This window comes from Hordeum vulgare, chromosome 5H, assembly GCF_904849725.1.
Source record: "Hordeum vulgare subsp. vulgare chromosome 5H, MorexV3_pseudomolecules_assembly, whole genome shotgun sequence".
Classification (NCBI taxonomy): domain Eukaryota; kingdom Viridiplantae; phylum Streptophyta; class Magnoliopsida; order Poales; family Poaceae; genus Hordeum; species Hordeum vulgare.
This window is the reverse complement of record NC_058522.1, coordinates 350,507,933-350,529,327: the sequence shown is the minus strand read 5'-3', so window position 1 is coordinate 350,529,327 and position 21,395 is coordinate 350,507,933. Positions and strand designations below refer to the sequence as shown.

At 42.4% G+C, this 21,395-nt stretch overlaps 2 protein-coding genes and 1 non-coding gene across 4 annotated transcripts; 1 reads left to right on the top strand and 2 right to left on the bottom strand.

Moving 5' to 3' along the window:
• Positions 1-536: 536 nt before the first annotated feature.
• LOC123397736 lies at positions 537-8,681 on the top strand. The gene is made up of 4 exons (XM_045092272.1): positions 537-749; positions 998-1,096; positions 7,546-7,856; positions 8,497-8,681. Exons 1-3 carry the CDS (start codon positions 609-611, stop codon positions 7,819-7,821), a joined length of 516 nt encoding a protein of 171 aa, XP_044948207.1. The 5' UTR covers positions 537-608; the 3' UTR covers positions 7,822-7,856; positions 8,497-8,681.
• Positions 8,682-9,670: 989 nt separating this feature from the next.
• On the bottom strand, positions 9,671-9,743 carry TRNAE-CUC. The gene has a single exon. It is a non-coding gene; the product is annotated as a tRNA-Glu (tRNA).
• A 988-nt stretch (positions 9,744-10,731) lies between these two features.
• On the bottom strand, positions 10,732-21,278 carry LOC123397735 (kinesin-like protein KIN-4A). 2 transcript variants are annotated; one of them, XM_045092270.1, is made up of 25 exons: positions 20,375-21,278; positions 18,993-19,139; positions 18,468-18,617; positions 18,084-18,343; positions 17,679-17,866; positions 17,463-17,587; positions 17,252-17,288; positions 16,849-16,940; positions 16,607-16,720; positions 16,393-16,503; positions 16,079-16,172; positions 15,851-15,966; positions 15,372-15,467; positions 15,157-15,264; positions 14,963-15,079; positions 14,771-14,851; positions 14,331-14,402; positions 13,717-13,810; positions 13,584-13,615; positions 13,408-13,505; positions 13,209-13,304; positions 12,757-12,978; positions 12,088-12,256; positions 11,531-11,686; positions 10,732-11,444 (listed from the first exon to the last, which is right to left on the bottom strand). In XM_045092270.1, exons 1-25 carry the CDS (start codon positions 20,495-20,497, stop codon positions 11,214-11,216), a joined length of 3,129 nt encoding a protein of 1,042 aa, XP_044948205.1. In that variant the 5' UTR covers positions 20,498-21,278; the 3' UTR covers positions 10,732-11,213. The 2 variants fall into 2 exon arrangements, with proteins under 2 accessions (XP_044948205.1, XP_044948206.1); XM_045092271.1 differs by having other exon boundaries at positions 15,851-15,963.
• Between the last annotated feature and the right edge of the window lie 117 nt (positions 21,279-21,395).

Below are 21,395 nucleotides of genomic sequence, written 5' to 3'. Positions count from 1 at the left end.
CACCCAAATAGATCTCTCTAACATACTTGTTCTTATTGCTGGTGTACGGGTCATTATTATTATTTTAATATATATTTACTTTTGTAAATCAAAAATAAAAACCAATGGCTTTGGATGATGGTTTGAAAATGTCGACTGACAAAGTTACTGACATAACTATGATGGATTACAAAACTAGTTTTACACAATAGAAAAAGATGCATACAAATGTTTTTTGTTTTTTTTTCATATATATTACACATGATAATACAAAATGTGTGTTTTCATATATGTTTATTTTTTGTATACTTATGAGACAATGGTCCTATGACGATGTAGTTTGTATAGACAAAAAGTTCATCATGTTTTATACAATAAGAATGCCGAAAAAGAGTTTTAGATGCCCGCGAAAACGCACAGGCGTTCTGCTGGTTAGACACCATGGATGAATCCTAGCCGTTCCTTCACAGATCTAACGGTCCCGAAACTGTGCGTGGGCGAAGCTTTGCTGATACAACCTCACGCAAAAAGCTCCGCGAGCCATTCCCCGTTCTACTCTACAGCCAACAAGAGGAAAAACAAGAGGAAAACCCCAAGTTCACACGAGAAGAAGAGGAGAAAACCCAGCAATGTCGGGGCGGCGCGGGCGCGGAGGCGGGGGCAGGAGGCCGACGAAGGCGGAGCAGCTGATGCACGGCGCCATCAACCATTTCGGACGGATGGGCTACGCCGAGGCCGACATCCGCAACACTGTCAGGCAACTCATCGAGGTCCCCTTCCTTCGCCCTTTTCCGCCTCTTCGTTGCACCCGAATCCCAGTGTTATCTGTTGGATTCAGTAAACTCGAGCACTGTCCCAGAGATCAGGACTCTTCCGGGAGCATCGATGTTGCTGCTTCTCCCCTTTCTCTATTACCGCGGTTTCCTCAACCGATTTGAGGAGTTTGTCGGTCGACACTAGTTCGTGAGATTCTTCCTTGTGGTTCCAAGGTCATGATTTGGTGGTCTGATTTCCTCAGGTCTATGGGGAGGATGCTTCGTCGTTCCTGAAGGAAGATGACTACCGGGTGGTGCAGGACGCGCTGTTTGAGAAGCAGGAGCAGGAGGAGGAGCCTAAAGTGAGCTCCCTTCTCAATGTCACTTCCTGTGCCTATCTCACACGTGTGGTTCTTGTTCCTGATAAGTTTTCATGTTTCACCCATCAATTTGGTTTGCCTCTTTCTCTAAAAGAAACACAATTAATCTTCATGTTCCCGATCTTACTGTTTGTTTGGGTCGACTGTTCCAAGTGACAACATGTACACAGTTTCCCAATGCACTGGAAATTCAGAATTCCTTTTTACGGTTTAATAAAATAGGAGTGATGCATTTCAGTTCATAACAAAGCTGGAAGTTTGTTCTCTACTAGTTAATCATTATAGCTCGTTGATGCAACTTTTTTATCCATATAATTCGTTCATTAGTTTCTTTCCATAGGTAGCAGCGCACTAAGTTATGAAAACCACTCTATTGAATGTTAGGGCATCTCTAGCAGATCCCATATCCTAAAAGTCCAAAATGTATCTCTTATTTCATTTCCTTGTAATTTTTTAAGGGATTAAGTTTTTTCTAAATCTAGCAGATCCTCTAAACGTAACCCTCCAAACCAACTTGATCCTAGATGGAAGCCTCTCTTCATCATCTTCTTCCTTCTTTCTCATTATTCCTTTCACGCGGCCAACGGCGACTTCTCGCCACTAGATGATGCCCGTGAGCTACCTAGGACCTAGTATAGATGATCCGCAGAAGTAATTTGATAGGCCTCCCCTGTCACAGGCACTGCCTTGGGCAGTAACGTGTGCGGACTTGGGCCTCTCTGGACCCTAGCTAGGGCTTATGTAGCCGTGGGGTGGGAGATAACCTAGTCATGAGCCCGAGAGTGCGTCAGGGCCTCGAAACAAAAAATGAGTGAACCCGTCATGGAAATAGATTTCGATCGAACCTTCATTGGAGTATGAATTCCGACTGTTCGTTAGATTCAAGGGGCCACAAATTTGCTCGGAAAGAGACCCTAATGGACTAACGAGCTGGAAACCAGTGGCATAAGTTGATAGGAACAAATTAAGGAAAATCTTGATGATACTTAATCATCTCTTAGAAGAGTCCGACCAGTGAAACCTGAATGATTATTTTGGTGTTTGGTATAATTCTCTCGGAGAGAAACCAATCAGTATCCCTTAGGAACACTAGTAATTCATCTGTTTCGGATCCAAACTTATGCTTTGTGATATTTTGGTTCCTTAGAGAAGGTCCAAACCATGCCACAGAGGATATCAATTCCGCCCCTTGTTCAAGGTGATGCCGAATGATCTAGCAATCTCAAAGAAGCGGATCGTCGGCAACTGAGGCTAGAGAGCTGGTCTGTGAGGAGTGATAATTTACTCGGTATTTACCTCGTGCAAGTTGCATGGTATATTTGTGTCGGAATTTCTTCAGATGGATTTATGTGCAACCCAGTTGGATCCAAAGCGACTGATGATTTGTTGTGAACGGATCAGAGTGTATCTTTTGCATGCTGCCGAAAAGATTCGGGAGCAAAGTTAGTGGGATTTGATAGGACGTGACCGTAGGCGAATTTCTCGATTCCCGCACGCGACCCACTTTGATAGGTGTGAGCCGCTGCATGCCCGAAGAGAGGTGTTGATGTCGCTTGGGTCCCCATGTGCTAACCAGTCCACTTCCCAAAACTCACTCCGCCATTGTAGACACGTGTTCGGCCAGATTCAATGATATGCGGCCGAAATTAAGTGACGATTTAAAGCACTTAGGCTGCCCGTAATGGTAGTATCATAGGTAGTATCATGCATGCCAACTAGGCAATTTCGATGAGGTGTCGTAAAATTAAATGAAGAAAGAGAGGGTTGAGTATCATATCATGATACCGTATCATATTAAATGATGTGCTACTATGTGTCTTGCATGACAATAAATGAACTACCCTATGATACTAACATATGATACTATGCATTACGGATGTGGTATCATACACTATTACCATATGCATGATACTAGTATATGATACTACCCATTACAACCAGCCTTATGCCATATAAGGAGAAGCAGAGAGAGAGGCTCGTTCTTTCCTCGATTCCCGCCTGCTCCAGCGAAATCGCCGCCGCCCTAGATTCCAGTCACCACAGCCCGCATTCGCCGCCATCTCCAGTGTGAGCAACATCGCCGCCATGTCCAGTGGTAGATCCTCAAGTTAGAGTTGTTCAAGACCGCTGATGCATCTTCGACCGTACTTCTGCCTAACTGGAGCGCCGACATTTCGGTGGCATCGATGGCGTCACGGGAGATGCTGAAGAAGTACGTCGGCGAGGGGCTCTTGCAGAAGCAAGGATGAAGGGTTCCCGGCGTCGGCGAGAAAGAGCCATATCCATGTCTCGGCGAAAGGGTACTCCTCACCACTCATCTAGATCGTGGATTTTCTCTTCCCCTACATCCGTTCTTCAAGGCTTTCTTTAATTTTCACGACGCTGAACTTCACCATCTTCCCCCGAACGCCATTGCCCATCTTTCTTGTTTTGTATCGCTCTGTGAGAACTTCCTAGGTACCGAGCAAACACTCGATGTCGTGGAGGTTCATATTTAACTCCAAGATCCAGATGATAAAGAAGGGTAACCCGACTGATCCACCCATCGGCATTGCCCAATTATGCGGAGGGTGAGGGTTGCAGGTGAAGAAAATCATGGGTTATTTCGACATGAAGTGGCCTGATACCGTGAAGATGTGCTAGCAAAACTGGTTCTATGTGAAGATGTTGGACTATTGTGCATCCCGTATATCATCATTCCGGGCCTAGTCCTTTCTTGTGTGGCCACACATCCATCTCAACATGCGCATCTTCACTACACCTAACTGTTGAACATGTTAACACTCAACATCATACAACATTGCGGGTCGAATCGTCGTCCTATAGAACCTGCATTTTAGCTTTTGTGGCACTCTCGTCACAGAGAATGCCAAAAGCTTGTCGCCATTTCATCCATCCGGCTTTGATTGGGTGGTTCACATTTTCATCGATATCCCCATCCTCCTGCAGCATTTACCCCAAATGTTGAAAGGTGTCCTTCTAAGGCACCACCTGCCCATCTAGGCTAACCTCCTCCTCGTGCCTATTAGTATCGAAACCGCACCTCATGTACTCCCTTTTAGTTTTACTAAGCCTAAAATCGTTCGATTCGAAGGTCTGTCTCCATAGCTCTGACTTCCAATTAACCCCCAACCGGCTATCATCAACTAGTACACATCATCCATACACCATGGGATATCTCCTTATGTATCCCTTGTGACCTCATCCATCACCAAAGCAAGATAAGGGCTCAAAGCTTGACCCGTGGTGCAGTCCTATTTTAATCGGAAAGTCACCAGTGTCCCCATCACTTGTTCGAACACTTGTCACAACATTGTCGTACATGTCCTTGATGAGGGTATGTACTTTGTTAGGACTTTGTGTTTATCCAAGGCCCACCACATGACATTTTGCAGGATCTTATCGTAGGCCTTCTCCAAGTCAATGAACACCATATGCAACTTCTTTTGCTCCTTGTATCTCTCCATAAGTTGTCATACCAAGAAAATGGCTTCCATGGTCGAACTCCCAGGCATGAAATCAAACTATTTTTTGGCCACGCTTGTCACTCTTCTTAAGCAGTGCTCAATGACTCTCCCATAGCTTCATTGCATGGTACATCAACTTAATTCGATGGCAATTAGCACAACTTTGAACATCCCCTTGTTTTTGAAGATTTGTACTAATATACTCCCTCTCTATTCTTCTGGCATCTTGTTTCCCCGAAAAAAGAGGTTGAAAAACTTAGTTAGCTATACTGCCACTATGTCCCTGAGGCCTCTCCAGTCTCCACACCTCAATGGGGATACAATCAAGGCCCATCGCCTTGCCTCGTTTCATCCTTTTTAAAGCCTCCTTGACCTCAGACTCCTGGATGCGCCGCACAAAACGCCTGCTGGTATCATCAAAGGAGTCGTCCAGTTCAATGGTAGAGCTTTCATTCTCCTCATTGGACAATTTTTCGAAGTACTCAGCTTAATCTCATCGTCCTTCACCAGGAGCTGGTCTGCTCCATCCCTGATGCATTTGACTTGTATGACACCCCTCGTCTTCCTCTCTCGGATCTTGGCTATCTTATAGATGTCCCTTTCGCCTTCCTTTGTGTCTAAGCTCTGGTAGAGGTCCTCGTACGCCCGACCCCTTGCTTCACTCAAAACTCGCTTTATGACCTTCTTTGCCACCTTGTACTTCTCTATGTAGTTTGCACTCCTATCCAGGTAAAGGCACCTAAAACAATATTTCTTCTCCTTAATAGCCTTTTGGACATCATTGTTCCACCGCCAGATATCTTTAGCTTCGCTTCTACTTCCTCTGGACACTCCAAACTCCTTTGAGGCGACCTTATGAATTCAAGTCGCCATCTTCATCCACATATTGTCTGCATCACCTCCTTCCTCTCAAGGCCCTCCTTAATGACCCTCTCCTTGAACGCCTGGGCTACCTCCCCCTTGAGCTTCCACCACTTTGTTTTAGCGACTTTGGCATGCTTATTCCGTTGGACACGAATCCGAAAGCGGAAGTCAGCCACCACAAGCTTATGCTGAGGGACAACACTCTTTCTAGGTATCACCTTACAATCTAGGCACGCTTGTCCTCTCTTCTCAAGAGAATGAAATCAATCTGGCTAGAGTGTTGACCACTATTAAAAATCACTAGTTGTGATTCTCTCTTTGTAAAGAGGATGTTAGCTACGATCATGTCGTAGGCTAGAGAAAAGCTTAAGACATCATCTCCTTGATTCCTGATGCCATAGCCAAAGGCCCCATACACCCCTTCAAAACCTGTGTTAGATGTACCCACGTGGTCATTGAGGTCTCCTCCTATAAAGAGCTTCTCATCAATAGGTACACTCCTAACCATGTCCTCCATGCCTTTCGAAAACTCCCTCTTGGTGTTCTCATTGTGGCCTACTTACGAGGCATACGCGCTCACAACATTGAGAACTAAGTTCCAAACTACCAGCTTGACTAGGGTAATCCAGTCCCCACACCTCTTGGCGTCTACCACTACATACTTGAGGCTCTTGTTGATCAAGATGCCTACTCCGTTTCTGTTTGCGATCGTCCCTGTGTACCACAGCTTGAAGCCGGTATCCTCCACCTCCTTCGCCTTCTATCCCCTCCATTTGCTTTCTTGAACGCTAAGAATATCAACACTTCTCCTCACCGTTGTATCAACTAGCTCCCGAAGCTTACCTGTCAGGGACTCACGTTCCAGCTACCTAAGCAGATCCTTCATTTGTTGTACATGTTGAATTTGAATTATTCAAATGATTGATTTATTTTTGAACGAAGGCAAAAGATTCAAATGATTGATGAAATAGCATGCAATTGTTTGAAATGTATCTGACAAGGCTAAAAGAATTGAGCTGATTTTTTTCAGGCACTTAAATAAAGGGGATCAGTTAGAAACGGCCATCCTTTAACTCCTTATAATATACTCTAAATATACTCGGCCGTTTCCTCTATATTATAGGGGATCGGTTAGAGAAGAGATGCTCTTATCCTGATAAGTGGCTTCTCTGGACTAAAACTAGGCAAGTAGGGAAACTTTTAAGGGATACAAAGTCAATTTTTTGAGGAAGTAAAGGTTTGAAGGATCTGCTAGATAACACTTAACCCCTCACAACAAAAGTTTCTCTCACAAATATAACTTTTGAGGGATCTGCTAGAGATGCGCTTAGGCTTCAGGTTTTGGTCCAAGTGTTTACAAACTAACACGTTCTTTGCCCATGGACTGCTGTTTTAGTTATCTTAGCTGTAGTTTTATACTATTATTGACGAAAAAGCTCTCTAGTGGAATAACATGGTATATGGAAGTTGAGTAAGCGAAAATGGAGTTTAGTAGGTTCACTTATTTCTACGCTTGATGCTTTTTTTTTTGCTGTTGATTTCTTCTCCCTTGATTGTCCATATGTTCTCTCACAATTTCCTTATTTTCTGGAAATTACATTTTATGCGTTCTTGACATAAAAGCTTAGTTATACATAAAAAGCCAGAGGAAAACAAATTATTTGTTTGATTTCTACATTTGTGCTGTTACAGTTGGCTGGTGAACTGGGTCGTGCATTTTAAGTTGTGTTCCATCATGAAGCAGTAGAATTCCCTTTCACCCTGTCTGGTTCATGGAATTGAGCCCATAATTAGGCAATTGGAATTGAATCTCTCGAATATAAGTTTTTTGGATGTCTTTGAGGTAGAACTGGAGTCGTGCATCATTGTCAGATGAATTGTGGAATAGCCAAAAATGCTTCGCCATGGAGTATATTTGTATATGCATCCTGGGTTGACAAAAGTGTGTTCCTTGTTAGCCTGGATTTGGCTTCCAGCAGACTCTTATACCCATCTTTATCATGCCTATAGTTCAGCTGTTGTTTATATAATTTCATGTTTAGCTCTAAACTGACGCTTTGGGTGCAATTCTTAACTGGTCTTGATTGGTGGGTAATGCAGCAAAAGGAAGCAGCAATCTCTGAGGCACCAGTAGCAAGTGGCATGCACAATGAGATGCCACCTGGGGCTGAGTTATCAGTTGAGGGAGCAGACCCTATGCTCATCGACCCGCGTGCTTCTGAGGCTACAATGTCACGTCCTGCAGCTAGAGGAACTAGTAGTGCAAGGCGTCCGTGCTATGGATGGATTAGCGAATCTGAGAGTGATTCGGACTACGAAGAATACCTCGCCAGTCGACGACAGGAGATGCATGCTTCAATTCCAGGAAGCGGCTGAGTGCGTGGAATGTGAAATGAAGCCCCACTTAACTGGTGATGTTTCTGATCTCCTTTCATTAACTTTAATTAGATGCTCGCATCCTAATTGCTACGAGTGAGTGACTTCATATCTCTTGCCATACTTGCATGTTGGATTCAATGGTAAATGCTTGCTGTGTAGAATTTTCGGTTTCCTTGGTTGTGAACACAAAGAGTATGGTCTAGTTTGAGAGGTGAACGCAAGACTGCACACATTGTAAACCAGATACATTCCTGTGTCTAGTTCTTACTACCGCAAAAGAATGGAGATCGTCAGTTTTGTTTGTACCAAGCCTATAAAACTCATCTATGAATATAAACCTTATGACTGAAGGATATAATTTCGCAGGATGGGCCTACTTTCTGCTTATTGCTGTTAGCAGCTTACCAGTTAGGTCTAATACACGTGCTAGCCAGTTGACAGTTGTTGGAAGATGCTGAGACTTGAGGCTGTGCTGCCCCCACGGAATGAGTTCTAAGGGGTGGTACGCTATAGTTTTAAACAGAGAGAAAATGTATTCCTAGCGTAGAAACGTCTTTTTAGAGTTGACAGAAATCAATCAGTCTGTACAAGCTTTCTATCTAACTTATGAAATTTTTGTTGTGGTTCTTATTATCTAAATATATGCTAACTATGCTGCTCTTATTATAACAGGCAGGCACAGGGCTGACTTCACTGGGTGGGTGCTGAGGTCGAGTGAATGAAGTGTCAGAAAAACGTCTTATATTTTAAGATAGAGGGAGTATATCTTTACCTACTAATAAAGCAATTAGTGCTTCTGCCGTCCGTCATTAACATTGTCCATAAAGTTGATGAAAATTACCCACAATTGCCACTTATAAGTCATAGAAAACGTTTCAAACAGGAAAATCTCCGGACTGGGCCGGCCCATGTAGGCACCCCCTATATTACGCTCTGGGCATTGGAAAAGATGCACCACACCTATTTGGGCCGGCCCATGCGTGGCCGCCTGTTCTTTTAGTTTAGTTTTTTTATTTTACTTTTCAGTTCCATTTGTTCTACATTAAATAATTTAGAACTTCAAATAACCTTTTTTTAAATTTAAGAAACTGAGAATTTTGAAATAACATATTAAAAAACATAATTTTTTTGATAATTCGAAAACTACTTAGGAGTTTTGAAAAAAATGTTTAAATTTTCAAAAAATGTTTAAATTTTCAAAAAATGTATGTAAAATGAAAAAGTCAATAATTTTAAACAAAAGTCCGTGTAAAAATCTTAAAAACAGTTCGTGCCTCTGTTTTTAGTCTCATTTTTTATTTTCATTTTCTGTTCCATTTTTTTTTTAATTTAAATAATATCGACTTTTGAAAAACTTTTGCAACTTATAAAACTGAGAATTTTGAAACAGAATTTTGAAGAAAACTTAAAATGATTTTGAATTCAAAAAATGCTCGGGATATTTGTAAAAGTATTCCCATATTCAGAAAAATGTTCATAATTTTGAGAACAATGTGGTGAAAACAATAAAAGTCCATGATTTTGAGAAAAAAGTTTGTGTATTATTTTTTGAGTGCAATTGAAAAAATGTTTGCTAATTCAAAAAATGTTCATGCATTTGAAGAAATGTCCTAAAATTTTAGGGACGTAATATGATCAACATCCTTGAAGATTATAATTATTTTTCTCCCGTTGTTGCAACGCACGGGACCTTTTGCTAGTATAGTATAAACACTAAGTTAACACAACACGGATAGTTTGACAGGCCTTATTTCCATTTAAGAACAGCATGGATGCTGCTAATCAAGTACCAAAATGTCCTAGCTTCGATTGTTATAAAAACATGTTATTTACGAAAAGAATTCAATTCCGTCGCCGGGACTTGAACCCGGGTCTCTCGGGTGAGAGCCGAGTATCCTAACCACCTAGACTACGATGGATGATGTTTAACAACCGTTGGAAATGCTCAAGTACAGTCCATCCAGTTTTTTTCTTACCCTACTTCAGTATTTATATTTAACTATGTAAACTTGCCTTGTGTCACGGACATGCTGGACTCAGACGCGCGCTTTGACATAACGGAGTTGCAAATGAGGGTTTCAGTTTCCCTTTTGCAGTGGCATACAAGGATTTGCCGCGTGCAGCCATTTACTTTAGAAGTTTAGAGCAATCTCTGTTTTTCCTTTTCCCTTTCTGCAAGTAGTTTTTCTTTTGTATATGCTCTCTGAACATCAGTGTACTTTGACTGAACAATAAGCGAAATTGCACTATATTGTTGCTTATTCATATACTTCATTTGTTTTTAAATATATGTCTTTTTAGAGGTTCTACTAACGGACTACATATAAACCCTGTTTGGATCCATGGGTTAGAGTTAGTTTGAGTTAGTTGGGGCTTAAATAGCCTTAAAATATTCAAACATGACGGTAAGATTGGAGCTAGTTGCATCTAACTCACCCTAAAAAACTATCCCACCCAATATGTGCTAATTGGAGCTAGTTTTCATGGGGCCCATTGAAAAATCACTTCTCTCTCTATCCCATCGGCCAAGAGGTGTTAATTGGAGCTAATTTTTATGGGGCCCATTGAAAAATTACTTTTCTCTTTCCATCAAGTCCATCTATTATCAATCTAACCCTGTCATCCAAACACCTCTTTGGCTAGAGTTAGTTTAGGGTTAGTCATGAGCTAGAAACTAACTCTAACCTCTAGCTAAGTTAGAGTATCCAAACAGGATCATAGTTGTATATAGACATACTTTAAAATGTAGATTCATTCTTTTTGCTCCGTATGTAGTCGTTAGTGGAATCTCTAGAAAGACTTCATTTTGGAATGGAGGGAATAATTTTTAATAAAGGTTTGGTTGAATGTAACCTATAACTCATAATATCACTGCGCACAGCACAACGCAAGAGTTGACAAATACAGTGCCACAAGTTGCTGTGTCAGATCAATATAATTCCTAACAAACCAAACCAGAGTCATTCGACTTGCCACTTTCGGTACCAACATACAGAAATAACATAAAGGAAACAAGCACAAGGCATCCAACTTCCACCATCCTTCTTGCAAATCTTTATGTAGAAGAGCACACCATCTCTCCAGTCAGACGGACGGCTGAAACATGAAACCTCGCGCTCACTTCTTCCAGGAAGAATGGTGGCCACTCGCTCACTCACTCACTCACTCACTAATTTCACCACCTCTACATTCACATCTCACTTTATAGGCACAGGAAATTTACACCCAAAGACAAGTCACCCTATGAAGAACATATACTTGTCGATCCCGTGGCTAGGTAAAACCGAAGCACGAAGGAGATCCCATCAAGCCTTTAGCTGCATTGTTAGCTGTGTAGGTCCGCGAACCGTGTCAGTTAATGTGAAGCCGGAAAAAAAGAGAAGCCTGTTTCACATCACTTTCTGAGGTTTATGAGTGATGAGTAGCTGGGGTCTGGGTCTGGCCCTCGTGATCGTTTCGTCGCTGTGGCGGATCATCTCGGACAGTTTCCAGGGCTTCTGCCACTTCCACTTGAATTGCAGTAGCCACTGGTGGTGGCTCCTTTTCCATCTCCAAAGTTTCCCTGATTGCCCTGATATCGAAACCTTCTTGCCAATAGGCAACTGCGCAATAGGAACCAGCTGCGTTGAAGATCATCAATCAGAAATGTACATGAGACAGAGAGACATGGAAAGGCAAAAGGAGCTATCAGGCTGAGATGTAAAACCTTGACTTGTTGTTTGTTCAATGCAGCTACGCCTTTGCTGGGGCTATTTACAATTCCAGCAGAGTACTTCAGCTGCTTCTGTGCGGGAACTGCGACCGGTGATAGTGGCGTGTTGGAGTCATCTGCAGTGTGCTTCGCGGTGCCATTTACGCTTCCCTATAAGGTTTATGGAAATTCATTAAAAATTGCATGCTATATGTCAAATGTCCATGATCAAAATCAGGTCCCATGTCTTGTACCAATTGTTTTTCGCTAAATGTAGATAGTCTTTGACATTTTACCAATGAATTGTTTGAAAACATGCTTCTTTTAAAATAGATGATTGTATATTATTGAAGTATATTTCATGATGGTCCCACTAGTATCATTTGTTGTTGTTAATGTCGACAATTCTTTTTATATTGATGTTAAAATTTGAAAAAGTTGAACAGCCATAGAAATATAATCTAAAAAATATTTTTATTTCGGATAAAAGGGAGTAGATATTTATCCATGCTTTTCACTGATCAAGTATTTTTTGAATGACTCATATGGTTGCAAGCTGTGAGAAATCGCACCGGAGGTGTAGTAGCCATGGGGGCTGTCTGCTCTTTCTGCTTGCTCTGCTTTTCAAGTTCCCTCCTACGTGATTCACTGTGTCGAAGAATGCCCACAAGCTCTGTCATTTGCTCTGTCATTTGCTCCTTCATTTCCTTAATCTCAATTTCTTTTTCCCTTACTTCACATCTGTTTTCAGCAACAAAGAGAAGTATCAGTTGTTGTTTCAAGATAAATATATTAATGAAGTTGGCTTCGATATAATCGAACTTTCAGATGAAAAAAAAAGAGATCTTGCATGGTATCACAGAAAGGCTTAGTGTCTCTCTTTCGTACATCCATGACATACTGTAACTCTTGAAAGGAAATGAGAAACCAATTTTTTATGTTTGGGTTTACTATCAGCTATCTCTTAGAAAAGAAGGGTGCTTTTAGTTTCAGGGTCTACAATTTACGAAGTCTAGGCAGTATTTTTTCGAAAAGGAGGCATCGCCCCGGCCTTTGCATCGAGTGATGCATGCAGCCATAATATTAATAAAAAAGAGGTAGTCTGAGTGAAATACAAAGCAGTCCAAGAAGATAAAGAAAGAAGAAGTCTAGGCAGTATGGATGATGGATGATATTTGTTCCTTTCACGGAAGATGATGCCATAGTATGAAACATTGAAACCATGAAGATGCCGTAATAACCTGGCATCCGCAGCAACGCTAAAGATGTACTGCAGCAAACTCTTTGCTTCTCCCATTGACCGCAACTGATTCCAACGGCCACGCCCCGAGAAAGCACGCTCTCTTTCTTCAGCCTCTGAAAGTTGAGAAGCCATCGCGACAAGAGTATTTGAAGAGATTGTGACCATGCTCTCAAGTGATGCTATCCTAGCTTGTCGTGCATTTGGGGACAAGGTATTTGCCCTGCGAAAAAGAGTTGCAGTCAAGACATGCATGACCATTTAGAAGTCCTGAATACAATATGGGAAATTGCGAAATAAATATGTTCAAACATATTTACGAGAAATTGGATTATAGATCTGGACACAGTAACAGGAAACTTATTTTATATGGCTTACTTACTGTGATCATAAATGGATTATGTGATCGAAAGATACCTTAAGTACATAAGAAAACAAGGAAAGAACAATTACCTTGAGTTTCCATTCTTCCCTCTCGGCGGACTAGCTGCACCAGACATGACATCTTCTTTCCTCAAAATGGCAAGCTCCTCACCAAGTGCAGCACGCCTTTAAAACCATATTATTTTGAAATGGTCATGATTTATGCAAAAATGTAAAAAATATCTGCAAAATACAGTTGAGAAGCAAAACTGAACCACACAACACATACAATTGAGACTGTTTTTCATATTCGTTTCGGACTTCGTGGACATGAACCATGACTTCTAGCTCTTGATCTAACCATTTTTGCAATGATTTCTCACTCATCTGTGTCACAAAAGAATATGTTGAGGGCTATGCAAAATAAACATCGGAATTTATAGGGCAAGTATGAATAAATCTTACATGAGAGCCAGGAGAAGTGCCATTCATGCCAGCTATTTTTGGAGGAAAGAAGAAGATTGGAGTATTGTTAGATAGGAAGTACTATTATGCTGCAAATAATAATGTCATGATGCAGAGAGACTGAGAGAGGTACCTGAATTATCACGCCCTGAAGATTTCCGAGCTTCAAGTATCTCTTTCAGCCTTTTCGTTGCCATGGCAGCTTCTTCAGTCTTCCTTTGAAGAACCTATAATACAAAAAAGTGCACCGTATTGTTATTCAACTGATATATACATATATAAAGAGCCTTTTGCTAGTTCTGTTCTTAATCGCATTTCTTCGTTTTGACATTTATCAGTCTTGAAGGGACGTCACTACTCGGTAAGCACCGTATCAGAAAAAAATAAACACCACTTAAGAAGAAGTTGCCTACTCGCATGCACCATACTGGGGTGATGCATAGCAGAGTTGCTTGTGGCGGCATTTATCCATCAATTGACTGATCGAATAAATATCGAGAGAATTTTCATTCCATTGGTGTGTACAAAAAGATATCCATCACTCTTTGCAGGGGAGCGTTACTCGAGTGTGTGGAGGCATCTAAATAACCAATATCCCAACCGAAACCAATCTTCCAATAAGGTGGATACCAGCTTCCCTGTGCACATCAATTCTAAAATCCATTTTTTTCCTTTCACTTGTTTTTTTCCTAAGTATCAAAGCACACCATTTCTCTTCTTACAATACAATCCACATGCCAAACTTACCAATTTTTGCCTCTGAGTAAGTGCTTGAAGTTTGTGGCGTTCATACTCATTCCTTCGTCCCTCCTTCCGTAACTGCACATGGGAACCAGAATGAAAACCATGCTTCTCAAAATGATCTCTGGAATACCTGACTCCATCTTTAAAAATAGTACAACAGAAGCATCATAAACACTGCATGCATACCAAATCTAGATATCTAACGACATCTTATTCAGCAATTAAAGGCCATATTATAAAATTAGAATTAAATCATTTCTGAAAATACAATTTTTTTTTCATGTGCTAGGGTGCCCCTGCAAACAAAAAGAAGCATGTAATCTAAGTAAGCTATGATAAAAAGGCCCATCATCGTTACATGGTCCACATTTTGATTGAACTACAATTTGTCACACAGTAATTCTGCAGTAATTTGCACTAACTATGTAACGGACTGTACATACCTGCAAAAGTTCTTTTTCACGGGAAGCCTTCCATTGCCGGAACTGTTCTGCTTCTTGTTTGATCTTGTGTTGTAGTTGAACCTGAAACCATAAAATATTGCATTAATATTCATGAAGTATTATTAACAATACATAGAAATGAAATAGAAAATGATGCAGTTATCACAGACAAGCTGACATAGGAAAGGTAACCTTCTGTGACTTTATAAAATGGATTTCTTCTTGCAGTTTCTTAGCAGCTTCATCACTCTTCTGCTTTTCTTTCAGAAGTTGAACTTGGCTCTCCTGCTTTTTCTTGAGTTCCAGAATCTGCAGGTCCAGTATTTTATGACTAACATGTACTAGATTGTGAAATTTACTAGAACACATTAAGAAGAACCATTTACCTGTGCTTCAAAGGTTTTAAGTTTTTGTAGTTGGGCATCTCGCACCTTATGTGTCTGCCCATCTGCATTTAGGCTTTCAACTTCAGCCAACAACCTGTCCCTCTCTTTCTGAAATGTGTTCAAATTTCCTTGTAAGATTAGCATTTTTCGTGGCTGGGCTATAAATATGCAACAATTATTGACTGAGTATGTAGTTTGAAGATTTTATGACAAACCTGCACAGCTCTTTTCTCTTCTTCAAGTTCCATAAGTTTCTTTCCAAAGTGTTGCTTAAGTGCAACAGTATCATGTCCATACCCTTTCATCTCAGACTGCAAAGTGTTCGGGACAAATTTGTGGTAAGGTTATTGGCAAGCATAATCAGAATGCAAGAGTAAAGTTAACTCAGGAAACAGATCAGAATAATGTATGTGTAATGTGTTGCTCTTTCAAATTAATATAGTAATCACTGGCACCCAATTAATGACCTTCACAACTTCATGAATCATGCATTTTGAAATCAACTTTACCAAGGCAAGGACAAGGTTGGCTTTGCCGCTGATCCTAGTATAGAACGGGAAGGACAGAAACAAAGGGTTCGGAAGTGAATGCATATTCATGTGTGCGTGAACATTAACTCGTATACATTTTATTATTATTTTAAACGGTTTTTTATTTACATGGTGAAATAGTTTTCAGTGTACACGTTGCATACCTCTTTTTTCTCCAGTTGTTTGTTTAATTCATTCAACTCTTTGCCTAAGCTATCCTGCAGCATTGTGTGTTCCCATTCTTTGGCTACTTCATCGTCAATATCTTTAGGGTTGCCTTCTGCAGGTAGGGACAATTAGTGCCATACAAGCATAGCAAGAAAACAAAGATAAGTTCCAGATTTAGTCATGGTTTGAGAGGCAACCAAAGAACTACAACATTCTAAGATTACCTCGTACAGAATCAGTCATAAGGACATCAAATGGCTCTGTACTTTGCAAGCTTCGTTTGAGCCCTTCACCTTTGGTGTAGCCATTTACAGTTTTCTGAAACAAAGTGCAAAACAAGTGAGATACATATAGTCTAGCTATAACATTTCAAGTGCAACTACATGAAAAACAAAGTAGTAGACAATATGCTATGTGGTTTCTTGTTTTCCCTTTGCGAGAAACATACATATAGTGTGAAAGGAGCAGTGGAAGTGCAAGTATATAATTTCTCAAATGTAAAATCTCCAAAAACAGGCTTAAGAATTCATTGACATACATGCAGTTCAGGTTCGCATGGATCACTGTGACCATGGTTGCGAAGGCCATAAAGTTCCCGGCAAAGGTCTTCATTTGTGTGTTCAAGCCATGAGATCCTTTCCCTGAGACCCTGAAAATTGATATCTTGTTATTCCAATTCTTAGTGTGAGTGACTGTGTTCTACAGTCTAAATTTTGCTGATGACATTGCAAACAGATTGTAAAAACATTTACCTGAACATCATCTGATCCTACTCCTCCCCCGCGAGCTAAAACTAGCTCTGCTTGCAAGTACTCGAGTTGCTGGCGCATCCTTTTCATCTCATCAGCAATGGGATTCCTGTTGACCTGGAAATCAGGGAAGCAAATAGCAAAAATTCAAGTAACCACCACGGAGAAAAGCTTATCAATTCAATAAAGAAAGTGTAGGTACATGTCTGGTAAATTTCTAGAGAGGTTAAAGTTGGCAAACTCACAATTGGCTTATTCTGAATATTACGTGCCCGGTTAGCGTATTTCAATGTGTTCAGTGTTTCTTCAGCATTAATATCTGCTGGACTAATACAAGCTGCAGGAGAAAATATAGATATAAGTCAGTTCAATGTAAGTTCAATCGGGCCGTTAGTAAAATATAAGCTTAACGACCATATATACGAACTTGTCTTTTCTTTCAATTAAATTAAATGAAATGACTAAATCATACGTATCATGGTATTCATATAGCCTAGTAAAGGAACTGAAGATGATACGAATCACCTATCGTTTTCAATCTTGATATGCCAATTCTGGAACTTTTACAGAATTTTAGATTTCGTGGGAGATCGGCACTTATTATTCTAAACATGAAAAGATTAAGTGGTATCCAGCAAAATGAGTTACCTATCATTACAGTCTTGCTGTTTCCACCGAGTGAGTCCTATAAAAAAAATAGAAAAAGACCACTAGTTAGTATTAGGACAGAAGATAAGATGGTATAAAACACATCTGATGCTGAAGCAGTAGTTGACCAGATCCTATTTAACAGAACATAGCTATGAAATCAATGGCACTTAAAGGTCACATGTGTTTAGTTGCATGAGAAGAATATAACCTGCAGAAGGCGAGTGAGTTTGCTGTCCCGATAAGGTACATGTGCACCTTCTTTCCTCTTTTTCTCATCTCCAAGGGCACTTATGACGTTGCCAAGGGCGAGAAGTCCTCTGTTGATGTGAACACCTGGTGACATGAGGCATAAATTACCTTTAGCATGGGGATGAGGTCATGCATCAATGTTCATCTAAAACGGAAGAGCATGCGAAGTACGCACCTTCCTTGAAGCGAAGGCCATCTGAACCAGTTCTCTTGGCCCGTTCCGAGCCCGCAAGATCTACCAAGTGGAGCTTGGCACATAGATAATCGTCATTCATCTCCTCAATAGGCATTCCATCTGATCCCATGATGGGGTCTGCTTTGCGCATCTGCTCCAATGTGATTGTGAAGATGGCATGGGAACGACTATTACATGCCGAAACAACAAAAAAGAAGCATAAAGTTCATTAAAACAAAATGAATAATTCTCTAATCTGAAACTGTATCCAGCACTGATTGCATGTTTGTAATATGAATGATGTTTACTTGTTTTTCTTCATCATATCAAATCAGTTATGAGTGAGAGTGATTAAAAGGCTTCATCTTTTTAAAAGATAGTGATGATTATGCCAACGTTGCTAACCTTGATTGATTGTTCATGTTGGTGCTCCCAGTGGCGCGACTCAGCGATCCTTGCTCAAGGCATGTGGTCATTTCCTTCTGAGTGGTGACGTGCACCTCGGTCGACCCCGACAGGGTTATGACCCCGTTGGACCCCTCTCGAATCTGCACCGGAGGTTTCCCGGGTACGGTCAACTTCCCGGCATGCCCATTGCCATTCTCAACTTTGCCAGCAGCAACAGTAGCAGGATCAAGCAAATCTCGCACCTCTTCTTTCAGGATCTGTCCAAGACAAGTGTTTAGCATAATTACTTGAATAAATTCTCGAGGGGACTGTCCGTCAGTTCAGACTTCAGACAGGCAACTGCATTCGATCAGGTTGGAACATAGCATCCCATGTGTTTACCTCGATGAACGAAACACGAAGCTGGAAGTCTACTTGGTTCTTGAGCTTGTCAATCTTGTCGAACAACGCCGCCATGGCTCGCGGGATGATCCCGACGTGCGTCGCCTCCTTGCACGCCGTCCCCATGGTGTACGTCTTCCCCGAGCCGGTCTGTTGAATTGAAAAAAAAAACAAGGACAATATTTTAGACCAGAAATGAAATGATCAGCATCCTATTTTGCGGGATTTTATGGTAAATTGCCAAATGAGCCATCGACATTTTGCTTGGGGTTTTGCTTGTGGGGGCAAGCAGCCTGCCCCATAATGGCCAGCAGAAACAGCTGGGGCTGGAAGAAAAAGGTTTGCAGCCCCAGCAGCGCCACATGATGTGCTGCTGGCTTTTTGCCACCCCCCAACGTGGTGGTCCAGGCGCCATATCATATGGGTCTTTGCTTGCTCTCTGAATGAATGGCACATGGGACTGGGACTGGGGCTGTGGGGTGGGGTGGGAAAAAAAATGAATGAATGATTGACCGAGTGACTGACCTGGCCGTATGCGAGCACGGTGGCGTTGTAGCCCTGGAAGAGTCCCTCCACCAGCGGCGCCACGCACTCGTCGAACATGGCCGCCGACGGCGTGCCGGAGCTGCCGTAGACGTGGTCGAAGGTGAAGGAGTGGGTGCCGATCTGGACCTGCATTCATTCAACAGATAATAGTAAGTTAGTGTACTCTCCAACAGCATCTCATCATTGCCTTGCCAACGCTACTAGTAATAAAGAGTTGGACGGAAAGAAAGTCACTTTCCATCTACTACCCATCTTGATTCTTGACCCCCAAAATGGCTCAACAAAAAAGAAATTATCACACACACAAAGAGAGAGAGAGAGAGAGAGGGAGAGAGAGAGAGAGAGAGGGAGAGAGAGTGATCAAGCTGAGATTGGTGGGAAAGCCAAGGAAGATGAGGAAGAATGTGCCACTGACAGCTGGAGTTGCATGCAGATCATTCACAAGAGGAAATAAAATATTACTCCACTACATAGGTGAAAGTAAGATAATAAGCCAGATCTCACTCACCCAGGCTCAGGGTGGAACTGAGAGAGAACCCAATCCATGAGAATTTGGGGAGATTTTTATAACAAATGATGATAAAAAATCCTTCTCAAAGAAGAAACGGAAAGAGGCTTGAATTGGGAGAGGTGAAAGGGACCGGATCATCAAACAAACACCCGGGAGTGCAAGTGCGTGACGCTGACAGGATTCCTGCCCAGATAAAGAAGAGCAACGAACGCCATCAAGATCGGACGCAACTCCGCACCAGAAATGCATGAACAACTCTGGCACTGCCGACAGGGGAAATTTCTCCAGAAAGGAGAAGGGAAAAAGGGGGCCGCCCATCCCTGTCACGGGGTGCTAAATCGGGAAAGCAAGCAAGCAACCGAGATTCTCGCCGCCGAATTCGAGATGTTCTTCATGGCCGGAATTGAGGTGGATCGGTTGGTTTCTTGTGATGTGAGGTTGGCTGTTCTTGAGTCGGACGGTCAGAGAGAAGAAACAGAGGAGGTGAAAAAAGTATTCTTCTTTTGTTTATTTCTTGGCGAAATCTGGTGCTGCAATCCTCAAACTTGGGTGGAAAATGTCAAATCCGATCTCTGAATTTCAGGAAACCGAATAAAAAAAACGCAGCCGTATGGTTTCTCTTTCCTTTTTTTTTGTAATATAAGAAAACACAAGAGAATTTATCGTACTGGCAGAATTGGATTGAGCAGTCAATCAATCTATCTATCTAGTCTCTGAACTGAGACATGTACTGCCACCAGTGAAGAAACCAGAAACAAGAAAGAGAGGGGGGAAACACAAACACAAACATTCCATCAGGAAAAAAGCCTAGTAAATTGAGTGAAGAAAGAAGAAGAAAGCTCGGTGTTACCTGCGGCTTGCCGGGCACGACGGTGACGCAGTCCTTACAGCCCTGCAGCTTCTCGTCGCCGATGAGCGGGCGGGCGTGGACCGCCACCTTGACGCAGCAATCCTCGCCGTGCTCCATTGTCATCTCGGCTGCTGCCACCGATCATACAACAACAACAACCACCACCACAAGCAGGGACGCGACGACGCACCAACCGAGAAGAAGGTGTGCTGTTGGGAATGCGGCCGGGTTTTCTTTTCCTCTCTTGCAACAAGGCAATAAGACAAGGCAGGAGGGAGGGAGGGAGGGAGGGGAGGAGTGAAGCAAGGATTAAAGGGAAGGGAAGAGGAGATGGCGACCGGTGAGTAACAGCAGCGGCCACTACTAGCGCCGATCAATCCTCCTGCCCCTGCCACACCATCATCATGGTTTCTTGGGTTGTACTGCAATCCCTCTCTCTAGTCTCTACCCGTGGATGGATGGATGGAGCCGGGGGATTCAGATGGAGATGGGTTTCAGGTGGATGGTGCGTGGTAAAAAGGGAAAAAGGAGAAAGCAAAGCTCCGGGGGAACTTGACCCTCACTCCTGCGCAAGCGAGCAAGCAAGCGAAGCCCAACCACTTCCACTTCCACCACCGGCACGGCACACCGCCGCTCCCTGCCTCCCTCGCTGATCCAACCGCCGCGGCTCCACCGATCTCTACAAATGCTGCTGCTCTTGCTCCGAGAAAGCCAGGCCAATCTTGGGACTTGGATCTTGCTGTGCTGGGTGGTGGTGTTCTTGGGATGGAGGGAGGGATGATGGAACGGGAGGGCGTTTGGTGGTGAGTGGAAATGCAAATGGAGGAGGAGGACGATCGATGTGCTGTGCTGTGCTGGGCTGGGTGTGTAGGTGGGGGTGTGTGTGAGGCTGAGGCCTCCCCTTTAACCAATTATTAATCTTTCTTCCCTTGGCCTTGGCGCTTTCTTTTTCTGCTTTTGGTGAGGGCCGGGGGTGAGAGGAGAGTGCTGCTGCTGCCGCCGCCTGCGAACGAACCGTGAA

Coding starts and splice junctions, on each gene's coding strand:
- LOC123397736 (XM_045092272.1), top strand. CDS start 609: ATGTCGGGGCGGCGCGGGCGCGGAGGCGGGGGCAGGAGGCCGACGAAG. Junction 750..997: donor CTGTCAGGCAACTCATCGAG/GTCCCCTTCCTT, acceptor TGATTTCCTCAG/GTCTATGGGGAGGATGCTTC. Junction 1,097..7,545: donor AGCAGGAGGAGGAGCCTAAA/GTGAGCTCCCTT, acceptor TGGGTAATGCAG/CAAAAGGAAGCAGCAATCTC.
- LOC123397735 (XM_045092270.1), bottom strand. CDS start 20,497: ATGACAATGGAGCACGGCGAGGATTGCTGCGTCAAGGTGGCGGTCCAC. Junction 19,140..20,374: donor TCGTGCCCGGCAAGCCGCAG/GTAACACCGAGC, acceptor GAATGAATGCAG/GTCCAGATCGGCACCCACTC. Junction 18,344..18,467: donor TTCGTGTTTCGTTCATCGAG/GTAAACACATGG, acceptor TGTCTTGGACAG/ATCCTGAAAGAAGAGGTGCG.